Below are 21,586 nucleotides of genomic sequence, written 5' to 3'. Positions count from 1 at the left end.
ACTGGAAGACTGAATCTGCCTAAAGATCTGAAAAACCTGGTAATACATTGTCATTAAATACTGAGACATTTTTGTCTTCCAATATACTGGCAGTAAGTTGGAGAAAATGATGTGGATATATAAATTCTGATCTGAGGCTGGGATGGTTGTTCATGGTTATAAACCCTGCTGTCTTGTCAGATAACAGAGAAACAAGCCCCCCAAAATGAGTATGAAGAAAATGCCTTCAGAAGAAAATCATAAAATGTGGCAGGCTGGAGGGAAAAGAAGCAGCCAGGAGAGTTTTGAGCAGGACACCTGGTGATGTCCTTGCTTGTGGTGCAGAGTCCTACAGCCCTGCTGGAAACCTCAGAGCTGTCTTGGAGGTTTTAATGGAGACTGAGGCAAAACATTCTCTTTGTTGGGAGAGCTTAGGACTGAGGAAAACAAAAGTCGCAGGACACTCAGAGAGCTCTTTTATTTTCTGAATGTCATTTGTCATCATCTTGGGTCTTCGGCCAGACTCTAAAATATCTCACATCAGCTGTGCTATAGTATACAGACTTCAAAGGCTTGCAGCTGGCAGATTTCACTCAAAGGAGAAAAAAATTTCTCAGATAAATCCTTACAATGTGTAGGTTTGCTTATTTAAAAAAGAACTACTTGTATGTGCAAAGGTTTCAGGATCAGACATTTATTATTAACATTACACTTAAGGACAGAAGCACATGCAGCTCAAAAATCCCTCTCAGCCCAACTATTTCAAACCTATTTGGAAAATACTCTGCCAGCAATGGTACTAAGCAGAGAAGAATCCAAGAGAAAAATCACTTTATGTCTTTCTGAGAAATTAAATGGCAGCTTTCCTCTTCGATATGCAAACTAAATGAAGTTAACTGAACTATTTGAGAGAATGACTGTGCTTGCTTAATATAGCTACTAAATTTCTGCTGGGATCAAGATGAATTTGACTGTTCACTTAGCAGTAGGAAATCCCACAGCAGGGAAAAGTGTAGGGGAGAGAGGAGCATCCTTCCCAAATCCAAACTAAGCCTCAGAGAATGGAGAGTACTTAAAAGTCAGTATTCACTGCATTAATCCTGTCTGCTGCTGAGGCTTGGCCAACAAAAAAAAAAAAAATAAATAGCTGTATAAACTCCATGTTCCCCTTTTTTATCAAAGGGGATGCCATTGACTGATTTGATGCTCCCAGCCCTGATTTTTAGCTGGATTCCAGGAGCTTTACAGCTCCTCTCAGCAGAGAGGCATATCTGGGGGTAGCAGAGGTTTTGGCAATTGCTGTGCTCTGTGGACTCTGTGTGTCAAACCATGCCACCCACATGAGTCAGAGCAGGTTTGGGAGTGCTCTGAAGGGCTCTGGGTATCACCACAATCAGGTCACAGAAGCTCCCATGCCAGCTGCCACCAACAAGTGCTGTGAAAGTCATTATGACAAAACCATTGGGCCAGAAACACTCTCCTGCTGGGCTTCTCATCCCAGGTCACAGCACAGATCTTGTTTATGCTCTGCAACATGTGCATGTTTACACTGAAACCATACAGGGACTGAGAGACATTTCTATCTGTTCCACTGAAGCCTTGGAAAGGCAATTATCTCTCTAAAATTCATAAGAATGCAGGGCTAATTACATGTGACAACACCTTGTTGTGAAGCCACTGACCTCATTTTATGCAACCAACAGAAGGAACCTGGACCTGGTCAGATGAGAGCAGAAATGGAAACCCTGCAGCACATGGAGCAGCAGAGAAGGACATGTGCCTCTCTCAGGCCAGCAAATTCCAAAGAAACAGGGAAATTGGGGTTCCAACAAGGTACAGAAACAAAATGGAAGAAGCAATTTCTGTGCTCTGTCACTACAGAGCAGTGTGGTGTGAATGGTAATGTCTCCTTGGAAACACTGGTTTAAGAGCTGTAAGGACACAGGTCCTTGTCCAGCAGGACTTACTGAAATAGAAACTATCTGTTATTTAAGCATAGAGTGGATTTGGACTCATTTATTCATTGCAACTCTTCATATACTTTAAATTAGGATCCATAGCTCTTGTATTTGCCCCAGAGGTACTGCAGAAATATGAGACATATATCCAAGAAATTTGTGAAATGGGTTCATATCTCATGGCTGGTATGAAAGATTGCAATATCTGCTGAGGGTTTATCCCAAGCATCAGTAAAAAAATAAAGAGTTTAGCTTACATTTCCATCTCCTGTGGGTTTCTGTCTCCTTTTGTGGGCTGATGCCAGGCCAGCACCAGCAATAATCAGCATTTATGGAAGGCTTTCTTTAATATTTGCATGACAAGATGCTGAATCAATACAAAGAAGAGGCACCTCATTTTGAGGAGGTTTACAGACAAAGAAAGGGGGGAAAAGCCCTCGGAAGAAGGCTCCCCAAAACAGCCCAATCCACTCATCTTCCAGCAGGCTTTGCTACCAAAAGAGCTGATTTAGGATCTTACCACCCAGTGTATAAAACAGCTCATGGGTCTGGGATTGAACCCAGGTGGACTGGCTGCCATGAGCTCATTATTGTTACTCACTTGATAATACAGGAATAAAACATGCTTTGCATCAATTTTCTAAATGGCTCCATTGAGCCCCTGGCCCTTTGTACAGTAGTGTTATTTACATTAAAGAATTGCCCAGAAAACTCACAAAAAAATCCCATAAAAGTTAGAGCTCACAAGGGACCAGTACAGGGCAGAGCAGAAGTGCAGCTGTTTGTAGCTTGCAAGGCTAAATACAAATTTTTCAGTGTTTAGTGTCTTTCTTTTTCAGGAATCACACATTTTATCCAAAAATCCATCCCAGCCCTCCAAATAAAACTGAACATACCAAATAGTCATCAGAAAGAAAAATGTACAACAGTTTGTTAAAGACTGAAAACAGCAAGAATATATTTTAATGTGATTAATCATAAAGCACCCAGGATTTATCTGGGTAAAATGACTCATTTTTTATTCTGTAACAATAAAGTATATCAACAAATAATAGATCCCCTCAGGATTCTTAACAGAGCCTGGTTGTCTCAAGAAACTCTCTGCTTTTACACTGTGCAGTAAGACAGTAAAAATATATCACAAGTGGCTGGTGAAACAGGAACTGCCAGATCCATTTAAAGGGTTTCCCACAAAGAGTCTCTAAAAAGACATTTGCTGGAAATAGATTACACAGCCCATTTTTCTACTTATATGAGCAGACAAATCCCCAAATGCGCACATGAATGTCAAGCCAATGGAATAATCCCAAGCATTTGACATAATTACATATTCCACCTTTCAAAATGGTCCTGGTGCCCTTAAACACTAACTAACACTGTGATGCAAAATATGCAGGTAAAGGATGATTTGCCATTTGGCCTTTAGTGTCTGTGATATTTAACCAGGCTCTGAAGCTGACAGATTAACAGGGAAAAGGAATAAAGTAGAATGCAGGAAGTCTGCTGCTATGCATTGGCAAACAGCTCATGTATTCTGTACCTTGTTTTCTCACAGTGTCATGAAAGGGAGGGGAAAACAAGTTCAGGAGGAAAATACCAAGCAAACATTAGCTAGAGGTTGAGTTTCCTTCTCCTGCATGGACACAGCATGTGTGTAAAGGATACCACAGTGTCATATGGATTCTTCTATTGTCAGCCACCAATAAGCAAATCTGATGTTCACTTCACAGGATAACTGTGTTGTTCATCAGATCTTTCAGGAGAGGAAAGGATAATTTTTTGACTAAAAATACCTCATTGACATAATGTGTTATGGTAGTGTGTGGAGGATTAAAGCAGGTCACTGTACCTGTTTGCAGAATATTCTATATCTTTTATGAAAGTCCACATTAAAAACTGAATTTTCACTTAATGTGTCAACATCATTTGCCTTGATGAAAACTCTTTATGGTACCATTGGTTTCACTGAACCCTTCTGTTCTGTTGAGAAGAAATCCTTGTTTCACCATGACATGTTGAACTGGCCCTCCAAAAAGATGAAAAGTCCATTCCTGCACTTGACCACCAACTTCTGTATAATTTTTTGTTCAATTTTTGTGCTTTTATTCTCCCCTCTGTTTGTGATTTAGAGCACAAGGGGTTACCTCTGTCTGAGGCATGGTTGGTTAATGCTCTTTTCATTTTTTCCCTCTGTGCAGACAGAATGGTCAGCAGTGTTCTCCTCACCCCAACTATTTTTGCAAAGGATTTTATTTTATTGCTAATAGGCACTCCATAGTAACCAGCTTGGAATTAGATTCTCTCAGAAACATCATGCTATATTTTCTTTTTGTGTCACTGCAATAAAAAAAAAAGAAAAACTACCGAAATCCATACTGGTATTTTGTACCCCGCACTCACTGAATCTTGATTGCTTGCAAGAACAAAACAAATCAATAAAGCTGTATAATTTGAGGTGTCTCCAACATTCTCACCTTTCAGATTCATTGTGATACTGACCTATTTTGCTTTCTTCTGAGACAGCATATTCTCTTTTGTCCCTGCATTGAATTTTCCCTTTACATTTTATCACTCCTCCAGTAGAGTCTCATGCTGTGTGTCAACCTGCTTGCACAGCCCTCTAAGGAACTCTGCCCATTTCTCTTCGTGCTTCCAATCAATTAGAAACCCCATAATGAAATGCTACCAAGGAGCATTTCCTGAGCAGCCAATACACCACAGCTGCCATCAAACACCTGATTTGGGATGCCCTTGCCTGCTGTGCTGCATCCAGCTGATCAGCCTCATGTGGGATGTGCTCACAGCCACAGAAAGGGCACTCTGGCACTGCTGGGACACTCCAGGACAGTCTGGGGAGCTCAGGGGAGGGCAGAGATGGGGGGAAATGGGTTTGAGCAAGAAAGGTGGTGAGAAAGGGGTGTGTGAATCAATCAACATACAGAGAATTTTGTTGCCTGTGCTATAAAAAAAAAAAAATTGTCTCTGTATTCCAGAGGAATTAATTTAACATTTCTGCAAAAGGAGGAAGATACAGACGTGGGGAATGAATGTATTAGAGTTGTTAAGGGACGTAAAGCTTTTTCATGCAAAGAGGGGGGGAAGGATCCTGACCCAGCAGTGAAGCTGTGCCTGGGTGGGGTGACACAGCCAGCAGCAATCTGTCAGTGCCTCAGAGAGAGCCAGCAGGTCTATGCTCACCTCAGTCACACCACTGAGCATCAGTGAGCATCATTCCTCTCATTTCCATGTAGGAAATCAGCAACTGGGTGTCTCCAGAGCCAGGAAGAAACCTCAGCATTTGATTTGGAAGAAGGCAGTAATACAAGAGGCAGTGGATCATCAGGACATGTTTCTATTTTGCAAATCTTTTAACCAATTTATCTCTTAAAACTGAAAATTAAATCATTGTCCTTGTTATTTGAAGGACAACCAGGACATCTCTCCAGCCATGCAGAGCTGTGAACGCCCTGCCACCCACACCAGAGAGGCTTCCTTGGAGCACAGTCTCACATCAAGGTGACATCAGAGAGGGACAGCACATTCCTGCCATGGGGACTTGCATTTTGGAAGCATTTCTAACCAAGCTGAAGCTGATTGTGGCGGGGTCATGCACCACAGGCAGCACACATGGTTAATATGCAAATCTCTCCCACAAACATCCAGAGGCTGGGCTGGGATTAGAAACTAATTTTCCAAGGACCAAACCAAAGGTCTCTAAACATCAAAGCCAAGGCATTATTCCTTGGCAAATAATATTGTCTCAAGTTTGCAAATCAACTATAAATAAAGTGTGATAGCAACATCCACCACAGCAATGGATGGACTGCCATGCTGTAAGAGCATGCTGCTAATTCACCTCCCACAGACTGATTATCTATCTCAGTTGTTTCATGATAATAATTCTTTGTTAAAAGATTAGTTTTCAAATGACACTTTTGAGAGCCTTATTCTGCTGCCAGCTCCAAAAGGGAATTTTGAGGCCAGCTTGAGGATTTATGACTTTGTGACAGCAGCGGGGTGGAGTGGATGCTCTTTTTGTTGCAAATGCAGCTCCAGCAGCAAGTTAGGCCACAGGTATTAAGAGGCAGCTCGTGTGCCAGCTCTCACCCCTCAGAGAGTGTTAATCCAATCTGCCCACTGCTGCTGCTCTCTGATGCAGCTCTGCCCTGCCAAGCAATTACAAAAGGCTCCTTTTGCTCCAGAGCCACCTGTCCCTCACAGCGCTGCCCTGGCACCACAAAGCCCTGCAGTCACTGCATTAAAGGACAGCTAACATTCAAACAGCTATGTTTTTAACTGGTAAATGAAAGGGGGGCTGCAAAGCTCTCTGCGGGATTTCTGCACCAGCCTTTGTGCACTTGTTGATGCTCAGGTTATTGGGAGGTAGCTGCAGTGAAGTTACAAAGAATTAGGAATCAACATTATCAATAATGAGCTCATTTTTTGTTATCTTTTTAAACCTTTGTAGGGGGATAGAATATAAGTAAATAAAGGTAGTATAGAAAGTAATCTTACCCCTAAAGAGTTGCAGCTGGGTTAATTATTAAAGATTAGGAGCAGGCCTGATGTTAACAGGCCACACTGTAGCCAACAAGAAGAGTTTTATAAAAGAGTGGATTGGTTTGTTGAGGGGAACTGGAGTCAGTTGGCTGCTGTGAGAACAAGGAAGAGTCAGTGCCTAGAGGAGATGCCCACAAGAAACATCAAGGAGGTGTGAAACTCTAGCAGTATGTGAACCCTTGCAATGTAATGACAGCAAACTTTTATCATATAAACTCCCAGGTTTCCCCTCCCGCCCTCTATTCAGAACTCGGAAATGAGAATGAAATTATCTAGTACACAGTTGTGATTCTAACACACCAAACAATATGTCTAAGGAACAGAAATAAAAGATGAAGTAACATTATTATGTATTAGGAGTACAAAAGTAGCCTGAGGCCAAATAAAACATTTAGAAGGACATAGCAATTACCCTAAATGCAAGAAATATAAAACACCTTCAGCACCATACAATTATGCCCACAGAAACACACAACTATGATTCTTTAGGAATATTTGGGATCATAGTAATCTCAAAGTCCATCCAGCTCACTTCCCTGGCTCAGTGGCCCAAAGCCAATTCAGGCAAGACAAGAGTTATCTGATTTACAGACTTCCTTTCCCAAAATACCTTCCCAGGCTCTTGCACTTGGCAACCTGGAGTGCCTCCCTTTGCAGCTGTATGCCTTGAGGGATGTCCCTGCTGCTGACCCCTCCAGTCACTCTTTACAAGCATTTCCCCTTTTTGCACCCACAAACTCCTGCAGCAGCTCCCTTTTCCCAGACAATGGTGCCAAAAGCTCACATGTGTGGGTTAGGATTCCTGTCAGCAGCCTTTGATGTTTATTTTAGCTTTAGAATTACACTCTGAATTATACATTTTATAGAGGCAGCCTGGGTTAGCTGGTGCAGGTGGGATTTTACAGGGTTCACATCCACATTCTCTCTCACCTTCATTGTCTTTGGAGCTGCAGGTCTGAGGGCTGAAGGACAGCATGAGAAATGAATCTTAATACAGCTTTTAATGAAACATTAGATAATGCCTTCTTTCAAACAAACATTTCTTGAGCTGTGTGGACACTGACTCTGGAAATATTCTAAAAGCCTCTTTTTTGTGAAGTTTACAATGCAAATGGTAAAGCTTTATAACAATTATGTGAGAACCAAACCATGAAAAGTGCTGAATGCTTAGTATATCTAATTAATTTATTCATTCTTAAATAATTCACTTTAGAGGCAGAAATTACCAACTACAGAACCACAGCACATGTTCTTTCTATTAAAATTTACTCTTAACACGTAAAAATTGCTTTTTCTACTGTAGCAGCTGAGAATGTGAATACTACAAAGAAGTTAGTACTGACACTAAAATTTTTATAGTTGGTCCTAGGCCCAGGGCACTTTTAGAAGGCTCAAAGAAAAGAATCTGAGACCAAAAATATGAGTCTGTCAGAAAGCATTAGAGAGCAACAGTTTAAAAGCAGTGAAGTGGATGTGAAAGAAATGAAAATACTGAGATGTGTGCTAGGAACCTTGGTCAAAAATCCTCTCCCCCTTCAGTGAGCGATTCATTTTCCAGTTCCATATGAGATCAGAAGACTCAGAGCTGTACCTCAGTGTACACACAGATCTAATTCACTGGAGGAGACAATTCTATATTCTGACAGGAAAAAAACAAACTGAAATCACACAGAAGGCAGGAAAGACATTTTCTGTGTTATCTTTGTGATGCCGTGGGTAACTTCCATGGGGTAAATGGTCTGTGGTGATGAAAAGCATCTTTGGAAAGCGAAGGGGAGAGGAAGGAGCACAGAGCCTACCCTGCTCCTTTCCTGCTGCAGAACCCTCCATAGCTCTGCCACCAGCAGCATCACTCCTGCACACAGAAATATGAGGACTCAAGCATTTAAAGACATGACTAAAGCCCTGTGATTCCTCTTCCCTTTTCAAGAATGAGCTTCTTTTGAGCAGAGAATAGAAGAAAAAAGAATAGAAGATTCCATTTTCAAATCTGGGTCATTAGCTGCCCAAGGAGGAACATTAATTATTGGTTTTAACATCAAGCTGGTAAAAGCAGAGTTCTGCAGGCAGTTAAAGGGATAAAAGGCACTTGTTCAGGGTAAACACAGAGAGCCACTCACTCCTTGGATTTGGGATGTAACTCAGCTAAAGAGGAGAACATCAACATCAGAAGATTTGCATTTCTGAGTACAGGAACTTCATCGGGGTGCCCTGAATAGCAAGAGCTGTTTTTTCCAGAAGAGGGCACTAAATATATATATTTTTTACTATTTCAGTGATTAGAAATTAAAAAAACCAAAAAGGAATAGAAACCAGAAGAATTAGATTATAGACTGCTTCATATGTTTCTGCAGAGACACCAGAATTAAATTCTTTCTAGTTTTTCCTTCTGAAGCTTTTAAAATCACTGTTGTTTTCTCATTTTGGATGCTACTCCTAATATATTTCTTTCCTTAACATTTTAAAATAACCACCTGTACTTATTACAATCCAGCACAAACCAGATGTTCATTGTCCCTAAAAACTTAGGAAGAAAATTAATGCTAAAAAGCAGGAACTCATCTCTAATGTAATTCTGAAGCCTCTCTATGTTGCAATGAATCTAATTATTTGTCATATTTTAATTTTTTTCAATAATTTTCATACTGGTATTAATTTCATTCCTCTTAAAGCAAAGTTACCCCACATTTCACTAAGATAAATTCCCATACACAAGAAAGAAAAGAAATAAAACTGTGGTTATTTTAATGCTGTCCATCTGATTTTGACTGTCTAGGAGACCTTGTACATTATATTATGAAGGCTTTAATCAAAAACAAATTGCAATTTGTTCTTAAGACATTTTTTTGATCTTATTAGGACATTAACCCCTACCAATTTGTTCAAGTTAGCTCATTCATACACTCAGAAAAGGAAGCAGAATGAGAAATGTAGCCTTATGCAAGCTAAGAAAAGTTGTTTATTTTTGTATCACAGTGTTTTGCCTTGAGGCTTTTTTTTTCCTTCCGTGCTTGATGAAAATCTCATTTACTAAAGAAAATATTTACAGAGGAAGACTACTGATAGCTGATGCTGATACATAATGCACCTATGTACTTTTGCATGACAGGCTAATTATTTCTGAGTTTGGATGCTCCTCTAGTCTCCCCTGGAACTGTGGATTTCCTTTGCAGTTTGCTGATGTGTATCTGTGCCTATGAATAAGTGCAGGATACAGTTTATTGGCCTTTGCTACATAAGCAAGGCTGTCCAACTTAGTCTTAAAAACAATTTTGCACTCAGTCATGTTTGTGCAATTTCTGTTGAAGTCTCCCAGCTCAATTCAGGAGGCTTCAGGTTTAGTTCTAATTCAATTTATCTGCATTATTAGGAGAACAGCAAGGGTTTAATCCATTGTTTTTAATAGGAAAGCAGTTAAAGCTCAGCAACTGAAATCAGCAGACTCTGTTTTTAATGCTCTGCATTTCAAGTTTTGTTGCAGTGATCAGACTAAACAGTCCCTGGAGTGGAGAGAATGGAGACTGAAATTGGGGCTTGGTGCAGTTTTCCCAAAACCACTGCTATGTAGGGAGCAGGCAGCAGCAGAGCTGGAATGTGGGGATGGAGGTTGCTCTGTTTTGCTTCCCAGCTCAGGCAAACACCTCATGTTGTGCTTTATGAATGCTCCCAGACCATCATTGCAGAAGCACAGACATCCCCAAAAGCAGGGAGCAGTAGAGCCAAAAATCTGGTATCCAGTGAGGTTTTACTGTTGGCCATGGAAGAGCTGCAGGTCCTAAGTCACCACAGTGGCTGCCAGTGATAAATCATGGAATGGTTTGGGCTGGAAGATCACCCAGTTCCAACCTCTCTGCTGTGGGCAGGAACACCTTCTATAGACCAGGTTCCTTCAATGTGGAGATGATCCCACTCCAAGAATACCTGCTGAGCATGAGGAGAGGACCCTCTCTTTGTATTTTATAGGTGCAAACATATTTTCCATGGATAATAAATGCAATCAGCTGTTCCTCCTTGCTGACACTCAGTGCCTGTCCTTTCCCTTTTATTAAGAGTGGAAAACAAAGCATGCAGACTTGGGATGTGTCTTTACATTCCATTTTTCCCCCCCCCAGTTTCTGCTGAGTTACAATGCCACACCCTTAATTTTAAATAAGAACCCATGGCTCAAGGATCCTAAGTGCCAAAATGTCCCTACAGTATATTTGAGTTCCTAACACCCTCTAATTTTTGTTTAAACTATTTTTTTTTTCTCATTAAATCAAGCTGTTCCAAAGCAGAAGAATTGCTGTCAAATGGCAAAGAACCATTCAGGCTACATAAAGGAGTACAGTTTCTGCTGGAACTTTGTCAGGATTTCAAATGAACCATGTGGGTCCCCCCAAACCAAAATAAAGAATAAGCTCGACCCGTTTTCTTCCCCTGTGTTAGTCTAAAATTTGACCTGAAATTTAGCAACATTAAATTAATTAATTTAGTTTCTCCCTCAAAAGAAAGCTCTAAGATTCAACTTATCACTAATTATTGCTCCACTGGCCTGTAACTGTGTCCAAAAATTTCTATTCCAAACAATGGGACAGAAATTGGCGGAAGAACAAATATTCTCCCCATTTGATGACATGTTTGCTCAATTAGAGTGGGTATTCACCCTCCTTGAGTAAGAAGAAGTTTTAATTCTGTAAGCACAGGCAGCAGAGAAGGTTTGGCATCCAAAGGGCCCTGCTGCTGAAGGCACACTGAGGACACCTGAGAAGGCAATGTTTGCACAGCTCTGTAATCGAGTTTTGAAAACCCAGGGATCTCCTGAGAGCTGTGTGGCAAACTTCCCTCTCTCTCTGTGCCACTGCAGATATCAAATATTAATTAGCCTGAAACAATTACTGATACCTGCACATGACACACGTTGGTACCTCTGACAGAGATATTGCTGCTTGTGCCTGTGCTGAGATCCACTGGTAGGAAAAACCTCCCAGCTGCTGAGGGTTAGCAGCTTTAGTTTATTCAATGAAAGTTAAGAGCTCATCTCCTGCCTTAGACAGACTTTTCTGGATTGGACAGAAAAGCAAATGGGAGTGTGGAAATGTTTCTGAATCAACCTTGTATGATGCCTTTGAAAGTTCTGTTTTGTCTGTCTTGTTGAAAACAGCAGATGAGGGAATTTGCTCATGGTGGGTTTGAGATTGGAAAATACAGGCTTTCACAGAGACCAGATTAGTAATTAAAAATTTCCACAAGCTCCTTTAAAGTAAAATATTGCCTTTAGGTGTTCTCAAACAATAGCTGCTGCTTCAGTTTCAAATCCAAAATAAACTATAACCCACAAAATTAACCTCTTATATGCTGTTAGCCCATTCTTGTGCAACCCTTCTGGACACACAGGCCTTAGCTTTAGTTATGTAAATGCAGCTGGAGCATGCTGTTCTACCACAAAGAGGTTAAACAGAAATTAGCAAACAAGATTATCACACTGCTAATCTTGGCCTTTAAAATAATATCACTCAAAACAGGATTTGTAAGAAGAAGGAAAAAGAAAGGTGGTCCCCACCTTCAGCCCTGACACCCCAGAACAGCCTCACTGACAGCCCACACAGGCACACACATAAAACACATAAAAATGCTGCCCTTTTCAGAAGCTGTGAGCATTTCATTGAAATATTAAAGATTAGCTGAATGGTATTAATTAAATTTGTTCTATGGCAAGTAACTGAAGTTGTTGCTTTCCTGAAAATTTAGGAAATTATCAGATTTGTTGAGTGGCTGGCCTATGTGTTTCCATTAATTCATTAATAACTTTATTTCTGCTCTTTAAAAAAGCACTGGATGTCTACAGTGATACAGCTCATCCTTCATTCACAACCACATTCATACAGCTGATGAACTGAGAAAAGAGAAGATATTCTGCCTGAAGATACACACATGCACAGAAGTAATAACAAAAATATTTTAACTAATATAAACAGCATTTGGATTGAGTCCTTTTCTTCTTTTTGTTTAGTATGTGCTTTATCCTAATCCATTATTTATCCTAATAACAGTAACTATTTCTCACAAGTATATGAAATTACAGTGCTTTAGGCTTGAAAATGTTGAAAAAAATAATTTTAGCCAACAGCCTTTGATATAAGTAAACGATGCCCTTATATTGTACAGTTTCCAATAGGGGAATCCTGATTTATGAACAACGATTCAAAACTGTATTCACATTAAAAAGAGGATATGAAAAACCATAAACATAAGCTTTTCACTTCAAAATGGCCCCTTCAAAAACTAATAATTTACAACAAACACCAAAAATTAAATAACAATCAATAAAACAGGTAGCGTTATTTTATGACAGAAATATTCTCTGTGTTCACTTTATCATGAAATCACTAAACACTTTCAGTGTTTCTGAAAATAACATTGGGTGAGAATGAAAAAAATAAATTTGAAATATATTTATTGTCATATAAAGAAAACAGATTTATGTAAGCCTATTTCTAGGCCTGGTAAATCCATTTCAATTAAGCAATAAATATCCTGACTACAGTCTGAGCAGTATTACTGATGATAGTTATGACAGTGTTCAATTTTTAGAGGTATATTTATCATAATAATGTTTATCACCTAGCTCAAAAGGATGTTGTGAGGATTCATTAATATTTATACCCATTAGTGTTTTGGAAATAACAAGAATTACGTTATTTTAATTTTTACACAACTAATTAAATTAGTACGAGGTCGTAATTGGACCATAAGCACAAACCCCATTCATTTCACATAACAAACAGACTCGGAGAAATAATAAAAAATAGTAACAACAACAATAGTAATATGTTGCTTTCTATAAATAATGCTTTTTCAGTTCATTCACACTGTAAATACAAAGTCTAAGGTTTGCTCTGGGTGTTTTTGAGATCTCTTTGCTCCCACCACTTCTCTTAGAGGCAGGGAGAACAGAAATACTGAACTCACCACATGAACTAGGCTAAAAAATAATTATTGAGTGTGTTCTAATTACAACAATGACTAATTATTTCCAGCCATTTGGATTTAAAAAAGCATTTATTTTATTGCAAAATAGATAACAGCATCTGTTGTATCAGCTGCAAAGGCCTCTGAGCCCTAACTTTGTTCAGAGCCTTTGCAGTTTGGTCCATGCTAATCAACCAGCATTTCTAAGTGTAATTGTTCTTAACTGGCACAAACACAGTAATGGGCTGGTAAAATTGTAGACAAAGAGCAAAAACGTTTATAAGGAATCTTGGCAGCTTTAATTCCTCTCTTGCATGATGACAACACTGATTCCTAATAAAGGCAACTAAATATTCACTATTTAACATCTCTCTACATCACTCCAGTAAAAAGGTTTTCTTCTCACGTATTTCCTCTGTTTCTTCGATTCCATTACACAAACTGCACTGGTAACTGACTGCCACACAAAGCTGCACAAGCTTTAGTTACTTTACTCTTATTTAAGTCTTTCCTCTTACCTCAGTCACAGAAATGCCTTGAGATTTAAGGGTTTCTTTGTCACTTGGCTATTTGGGAGACCCCTTTTGGAGACCAGGGGTACCCACAGAGGTGGTGCCAGTCCAAAGTCCTGTGTGTGTCCCCAGGAGGCACATGGGGGCCACAGAGCTTGCCTGTCTATTGTAAAAGCAGGCAACCCAACAAGGAGAGAGAATGATGCACCTGACTCCATCTTATCAGAAGGCTAATCTATTACTTTATTGTACTATATCATATTAAAGAATACTATACTATACTAATACAGAAAGGATACTTACTGAATGCTAAAAAGATAATGAAAAACTTGTGACTCTTTCCAGAGTCCTGACACAGCTTGGCCCTGATTGGCCAGAGAGTTAAAACAACTCACACCACAATCCAGTGAAACAATCACCTGTGGGTAAAAAAATCTCCAAACACATTCCTCATGAACAAAACAGAGGAGAAGCAAATGAGATAAGAATTGTTATCTGTTGGGAAGGATGAAACTTTGAAAAGAAAGTCTCACAGACATATATACTTAGCAGAAAGATTTTTGAATGTGGAGTTTGATGAAGGAATAGAGATGAGAGCAAGTTTTGATATAGAAGAAGAGAATTGCTGAGCCAGTTTTACTGGCTAACCAAGGAGCCAAAGGGTGTGTTAGTTAGAAGGGGTTTTTATGGCTTAGAACAAAGGATAAACCCACCTCAAACAAGATGTTTTTACCAAGCAGAAAGATAGCACAGACAAACAAGTCAGCAAATGTTGCAAGTAGAAAAAAGGTCTCAGAATTTTCCACTGCAAGAAAACTGAAAAACAACTTCTAGCTTAAACTGTAATAACAGCTTAAACTGTACTAACTTTTAGTGATTGGAGAATAGTAATATGAATACGGTAATTACAGTAGTTACGATGGGCTATAGATAAAAGTTAAGGTATAGATTGATTCTACTGTATTAAGATGCTCAGCAAAGCAAAGGATATAATGCTTTGTAACCAAAATCAAAGGGTCTCCAGGGCTGCCTGCAGCTGGAGGTGGCAGCTGGAGGTGACATCTGTAGGCACGGGCTCTGTCACCCACGACCCTGGACTGCTGTAGCATCTTGGATGTAATAAATGCATTTTGATGAGAGCTGCCTGGAGTCCCACATCCCTCATTATGGCTCTTACAGTTTTCCTTTTCTCTGAGGCCTCTCACTGCCTTTCAGCCAGGAGAAAAGCCCTGGGTGAAGGGATCCTGTTCAGAGGATGTGAATGCCAAAGCCATCAGTGCTGCTGGAGCCACGGGCTGGGCAAGAGCGTCCTTGGCCAGGCACCACCAGAGACAGCCCTGAGCCTCTGCCCCCCTTCTGCTGAGCTGCTGTGGCCAAACCCCATTTGCCCACGTGTTTTGGGGGTTATTAAACCTCATATCAGAGCCCCACACACTTGTTTTGGTGAAGGATGATTTGAAATCAAAATTTCTCCATGGAGGTGTTTATTCCCTGATGCTTTCCCGAAATTTCACTCTGCTGTTTCAGCCTCAGGTTGCACCTTGTTGAGGTGTAAAGAAACTAAAAATAAACAGCAGGAAAACTGTGGGAGTATTTCAAGACAAAGGAGCATGGTGCCTTTCCTGTGACCTTTCCAGAAAAAGAACAAATCTTCTGTGTTCAAGGTTAGAAAAGCTCCCTATTAGCACAAGGCTTACCCAGAATATTGCTGCCTGAAAGATTAAACTTCTGTAAATATAAGCACTGCAAAAAAAAAAAAGCATTACAATGAAATCTGACAGCCAGACTAGCCACAATGTACCCACACCAGCCTCACAGCTGTCTGCCAAGCTTCCTGGGAGAAATATGTTTTAAGGAATGTGCTCTAATTCATTATCCTTTAAAATGATGAAGTGATACAACAGGAAAACACACATTAGCTGCCTCAGTGTCTTTGCAAAATAGGTGTCTGGCAGTTCAGTGCTGTGTTATTCCAGTGTGGGTGTCAGTGCTGTCACCCAGGCCAACACTGAGCAGACACGCTTCTGTGCAAATAAATAGAAAAATATAGAAGCAGCTATTACTGGAAGGAAATGACTTTGTGGCACTTTTCTTAAAAATATTCCGCTTCATTGGAGTGACACATTGTGCTCCTCTATTTTGATGTTTATTCCGGGCTGGTATTAAACATAGAGGCTGAATCCATTCATTTCAGAATTCAGACAAATTATTAATTCATACTATGCATATTAAAGCAGCACAACTGTACTGTGTAAAAAAAATGATGAAAATATCCATACTCACAAACAATTAAAAGGCAGCACGTCACACTTCCAAATGCCAAATCCAAATGCCAAAGAAATAAGAAACAATTTCTGATGGCTAAAAAATAAGTATGCAATAATTCCAAGAAGCTCTTTTTTTGAAATTGTAGAATTAAAGTTTAAGGACATGTCCTCTGCCAATACATCTCCTGAAATTTCCTTTTGACTTTGCAACAAGGACAACTGCCCAAGGCTTTCCTGATCAATTCCTTGTGTTGCAGAAAACAGCGTAATTTGAATTTTGTCCAAGAGTACAGTTTGAAATGCAGAAAATGTGAAGAGCTAACTAACATGCAATTATTTGCAGCCACAGTCTGCATACCAAGGGAGAAGAAAGCTGAAGAAATAATTTAACTGTTATTGCCATTTTAATACAGAGAGCCACCCATCATGGCTGAAGGCTGCAATAACCAAGACTGAACCCAACTACCCCTTTATTAGTGTGCTTCAAAACAGAGCAAAACAAAACAAACCCAGCAAATTTTCTTTTCTCCATAAACATGTATCTTAAAGGAATAAAAGAGGGTTTGTTTTGTCTTGTTTTGCTTTCAGGAGCTCTTGCTGTATAAGAATAACTGAACAATTTGCAATGTTCTCTTACAGTGAGTATATGCCACATCCTGAATCATTCCCAAAAATGTTTTCAGCTTCCCACCCTGGGTTTTCCTTTCTAGAAAAAGATGTGCTATGATGCAGGAAGCACCTGGCTGTGTGCTGCTCTCTCTTCTCCAGACAGGCATCTTAAGAACCACAAACTCAGTATTTTTCTGTGCCTCAAACTCACAGGTCTGCAGGCACTGGCCTGCAGAGAGGAGGATGCAGAGGAAGAACATCCAGCCCAGCCCTTTCCATTCCCATGGCTTTCCTGCCACATTGCCCACATCAAGCACTCCTCCACAGACTGAATCCAAAATCTGGGCTGTAAAAGTGCCCTCCTAACCCTGCTACTTCCAGATCTTTAGAGCGTGCAGTCCTTCCAGTAAATAAATGTTGAGAATAAAAATTTATTTTCTCATTACAGCTTTTCAGAAATTTAAATTTTTCTCTTTTTTTTTTTTTTGGTTGGTTTTTTTTTAAGTTTTTTTTTGTTTGTTTTGTCATTAAAGGCATGTTTCTGTCATTCTCAGAGGAACTGAGGAAGCCCTCCCTCCTCAGGGCTCTTGCAGCTTGCACAGTCCATCTGAGCAGAGTTGGCACAGGGCTTCCACAGACAAAGGCTGATTTCCACTAAAAGAAATGCATTTTGCAAAACATCTCTGGCTTACAATGCAGGGAAATTTGAGAGAAAGGCTTTGCTTGCTTAGTGACCCTTAGGCTGCCTTTTCCATGTTTAGAATTAACACTTCCCCATCCATCTCTGTCTAGAACTCAGCTAAGCTTCAGGTAAGTGAAGTCACACCACCAGTAATTTCCCAGGAAAAATCATTATTAATTACTCCTTAAGTTTCTGATATAGTTTTATTTTCCTTTCTTCTAAAACCAGACATGCTTCTTCTGGCTTTCATAGCACCAAGTCAGGAAAAGCACAAAGATGATAGCATAGAAATGAGATATGCAACAGAGCTACAACTTTCACTGCCTAAAGGACCCACAAATTTCCTTTGGTTAGCAGCTGAAATGTTATTTACATTATAGACAAAAACAATTACAGCTGTCAGTGAATTAATTATTTTCATTTTGAAGAATTGGTGATATTCTAGACTATGGAAACAAAATATATAGGGCTTATAGTTCATCCAAGTAGTAGAGCATAGCTATCACTCAAACATTTCAGGCCTTATACCAGCAGAATTGAGAAAGACAAAAATATTATTCATGCAGAAGGATTGCTTCCCCTATGTTTGATTCTTTGGTCATCATTTAAAAATGACTCATTACATTTTTCCCTTTTGAAGTCTGGTAAAAAAATTGCTGTAATCCAGAACTTAGCATCAACCTAATGGTGATTTTTTACAAATGATTTATACCTAACCCTCAGAAGAAAAGGATTTATAATGAAAGTGATAGCTCAAGCCTAACTGCAGCACTGGGAATGGTGACACCATAATTAATGTATTATTTCAGTTGTGGGAGACACTGACAGTAGCTTTTTGTTCTAGGAAAGAAATTTATAGGGTGATGGAAAAAGGCACTGTGGAAAAAAAATTCACAGAAGAGGAATAGAAATCCTTGTAGCAAAGACATGTCCTTACAATCCCCCCTCCCAGAGGCTATAAAACCCTGGCAGTGACAGTGTTTCCTCACAGTCTAATTTATACCTTTCTCCTCTACTAGATGGCAGTGTGACATGCTCTCAGAATTGCTAAGTGAGGGGGTTTCTTGCTTTCTTTCATAGGAAGCAATTAATTTAAAATATCATCTTGCTGGCATAAAATTAAAAAAAAAAATTAAAAAAAAGAAAAAGTTTGCCACTGGCTGTGTATTTTGAAATGAAATCTGTTTACTTACAGGTTCAACATCAAAGGCAAACAGTGCATATTCCCTGTCAGGTGACACCTCATACCGGATAGCCTTTAAGGAGACCTGGAAAATAAACACAGTTTTGAAACAAATATTCATCAGTTTTCAAGCTAATGACACCTTGAACTAATGGTTAATGGTTATGATCATCTCTAAGGATGAAGAATACTACCAGAATTAACTGTCTTGAAAAATATAGTATCTTTTTTTTTTCAAACCCCAGAAATATTATGTGGGCACTCATAAGAGAAAGAATAAATGCAATGTGACTCAGAGCAGGCAGCAATATTAAAAAACCCAGAATTTTCCTTACTGCACAGTGGCTGGTGAGGTGGCAGGTGTAGGCAGTAGTTAGTGGAAAGCTCTGATAAATGGCAATTTATTAATTTCCTCTCATTATCTGTATTCACTGGCCAGTGCAGAAGATAAATGTAAATAGCTTCTGGAGCAAATTAGTAATAAAGACACCACTACCTCCCTCAATTAAGATAACCCAGAGGAAAACTATTTTAACTCTGTTAAAAGTCTTTGGGATGCTGCAGTGATCCAGTGCACCCTGACCTGAGCTCTGCAAACATCAGCACTGTAAATCTTGCTAACAAGAAGGAATGCCAGGATATCTCAGACCTGCCAGGAATTACCTTTTTCCAGCCCCACTTTTCATTTGTGCAGTGAAGCCATTTCTCCTCCCCAGCATGTTTCAGTATAATGCATTGCTGGCACAGATGGCACCAAGGTCAAGGAGAGGTGCCACTAACACATCACTCATGCACTGCCTTTTAAATCTCACCTTCTTATCTAACAAATTAGATCTGAGTCCTTGAGAGAGTCCCACAGGGCCAAACTGAAAGGGGAATTGGGGAAAGTCCTCCCCAAGGCCAGGGGGGATGGATGTGCTTGGGGACAGCCAGGAGCAGAGGGGACAGGTGGCACCATCACAGAATTATTTGGGTTGGAGGGGACCTTTAAAGGCTGTCTAGTCCAAACCCCTGCACTGAGCAGGGACTGTTGGGGTCTCTCACTGGTCAGAGTGACTTTGAGAAATGTTAGAAAGTCTCTTTTCTCAGCCTGGCGCTTGAAGAAGGAGTCAGGACTCTTCATTTCTTGGTCTCAAGGTTGTTTATTGTATCTTACCTACAAAAATTTTTCTCTTGTCTAGCTGAGATCTGCTCAGCAAGACAGTCAGAGGCATTCTCTCTGCACTGTTGGCAGTGTTATGTCTTTATACTAAAAATTACCTATACAATGTTTACAATTACTTTCCAGTACCTATCGCCTATGTTAGACAGTGAGCTTCTACTCTAAACCAATCTAAAAGTGCCAACATCACCCAGAAAATGGAGGTCAAGAAGAAGAAAAAAAGCTAGACATGCCCAGATCCCTCCATCTTGCTCTCTGAATCTTCATTCTAAAAAACCCTAAAATCTACTTTTTCACTTCATGATAAATTCACTATCATTCTACTTAATTTATTGTAGCTTGCAGATTTTCATCTAAAGTTAGTAACTTGCTCCACAAGTCATAATCAAAACCACAAGCATTTTAAGCACTGTGCCAAAGTCTCTGAGACCCCGAACAAGAGTCCTGGCTGCTCAAGACAGCCAAAAAGATGTCTTGTGTCCTGACAAGGGACAACTTCAGCCAGACCAGGCTGCTCAGAGTCCCATCCAACCTGATCTTGAGCATTTCCAGGGAAGAGGCACCCAGCAGCTCTCTGGGACATCTCACAGGCTGCTGACCCAGAGCAGCTCAGGATGGGAGGGATGGGTTTTAGATTTTATTTACAGGAGACAGATTTGATTTAATTTTATGTTAATAACATTGGGAAGGGAAAACATGACCAAGTAGAAAATTTTTCTGCCCCAGGGCTGGGAAGGAAGAGGAAAAAGACAATGTGTCTGAGTACATATAATAGTGGTTCTTGCACTGGGGCTTTATGCATTAATGTGGAGGTAACCTGCAGATGTATTTACTGAGAGGGCAGAGGAGCAAAGGTAGAACAGGCAGTAGGGTGGAAAATGGCATGAAAATGCAGGATTATCTTGTAGCACTGTGCTTTTCTTACAAATGGCAATAATTAAAATCCAGTGGAATAAACAAGAGGCCAAATGGAAGTAATTTGACTTCAACAGACCTTGACATTAAAGGAAGCCAGCCCATTCCCTTAGAATTGTAAAAAGGAGGTTACACTCTGGTAAAAGAGGATTGCTCGTGTGATGCAGTAAAGTTTGAAGGTTAAATGCAGCATGTGAAGTTTAAATTTGGGCCCTGACATAATAATTCAGTAATAAATTCTTTGTCTCATTAAAAAATAATTAATACAATTGATGTACTAACCTCTGCCACTATGCTGGTTTCATCTACTACACAAAACAATGCTACAAAACACTTCTATCACTATAAGCTGTATCAGATGTGACTGTTTTTTTTACATTCATTGCAATAGTCACCTACTAACTTCTTCCCACAATTAGGGTTTCTCTCAAATACAGCTCCACTTCTTTTCCTTAGCACTGCTCATAAAAACCACTGAAATCACATTTCAACCATTAGGCAAGAAAAATCAGCAAATGCACAGATAAAAAATAAGTATTTGCGTGGAGGAATGTAGAGAATGGCAATAGACAGTAAATTATATCAATTGTCCTTTTTATTAAGCATGCAGAGACGAGAATTATGCATCTTTCAATTATATATGATATGCAAGACTAGCTGCAAATCTCTATATGATACTTTCCAGAAGTATGAGAGAAACTGAGCTTGCAGAATAATAACAAAAGCTGGAGTTCAATCTCACATTATCCATCACTGCATAGCCCATTGTAGCACCAGTGAATTGCTTCTCCTTGACAATACATGAAGT

General features: G+C 39.7%; 1 protein-coding gene across 3 annotated transcripts in view; it reads right to left on the bottom strand.

Annotated features, from left to right (window-relative positions):
* The window catches only part of DPP6 (dipeptidyl peptidase like 6), a 517,007-nt gene that overhangs the window by 123,880 nt on the left and 371,541 nt on the right, over nucleotides 1–21,586 (bottom strand). For all 3 annotated transcript variants that reach the window (XM_058820947.1, XM_058820930.1, XM_058820938.1), the window contains exon 5: nucleotides 18,712–18,786. In XM_058820947.1, coding sequence (XP_058676930.1) covers nucleotides 18,712–18,786 — 75 coding nt within the window. The remainder of the gene's footprint in view (nucleotides 1–18,711; nucleotides 18,787–21,586) is intronic.

Source organism: Ammospiza caudacuta, chromosome 1 (genome assembly GCF_027887145.1).
Source record: "Ammospiza caudacuta isolate bAmmCau1 chromosome 1, bAmmCau1.pri, whole genome shotgun sequence".
NCBI lineage: Eukaryota > Metazoa > Chordata > Aves > Passeriformes > Passerellidae > Ammospiza > Ammospiza caudacuta.
Note: the sequence above shows the minus strand (reverse complement) of the source record. Positions and strands in the feature narration are given on the sequence as shown.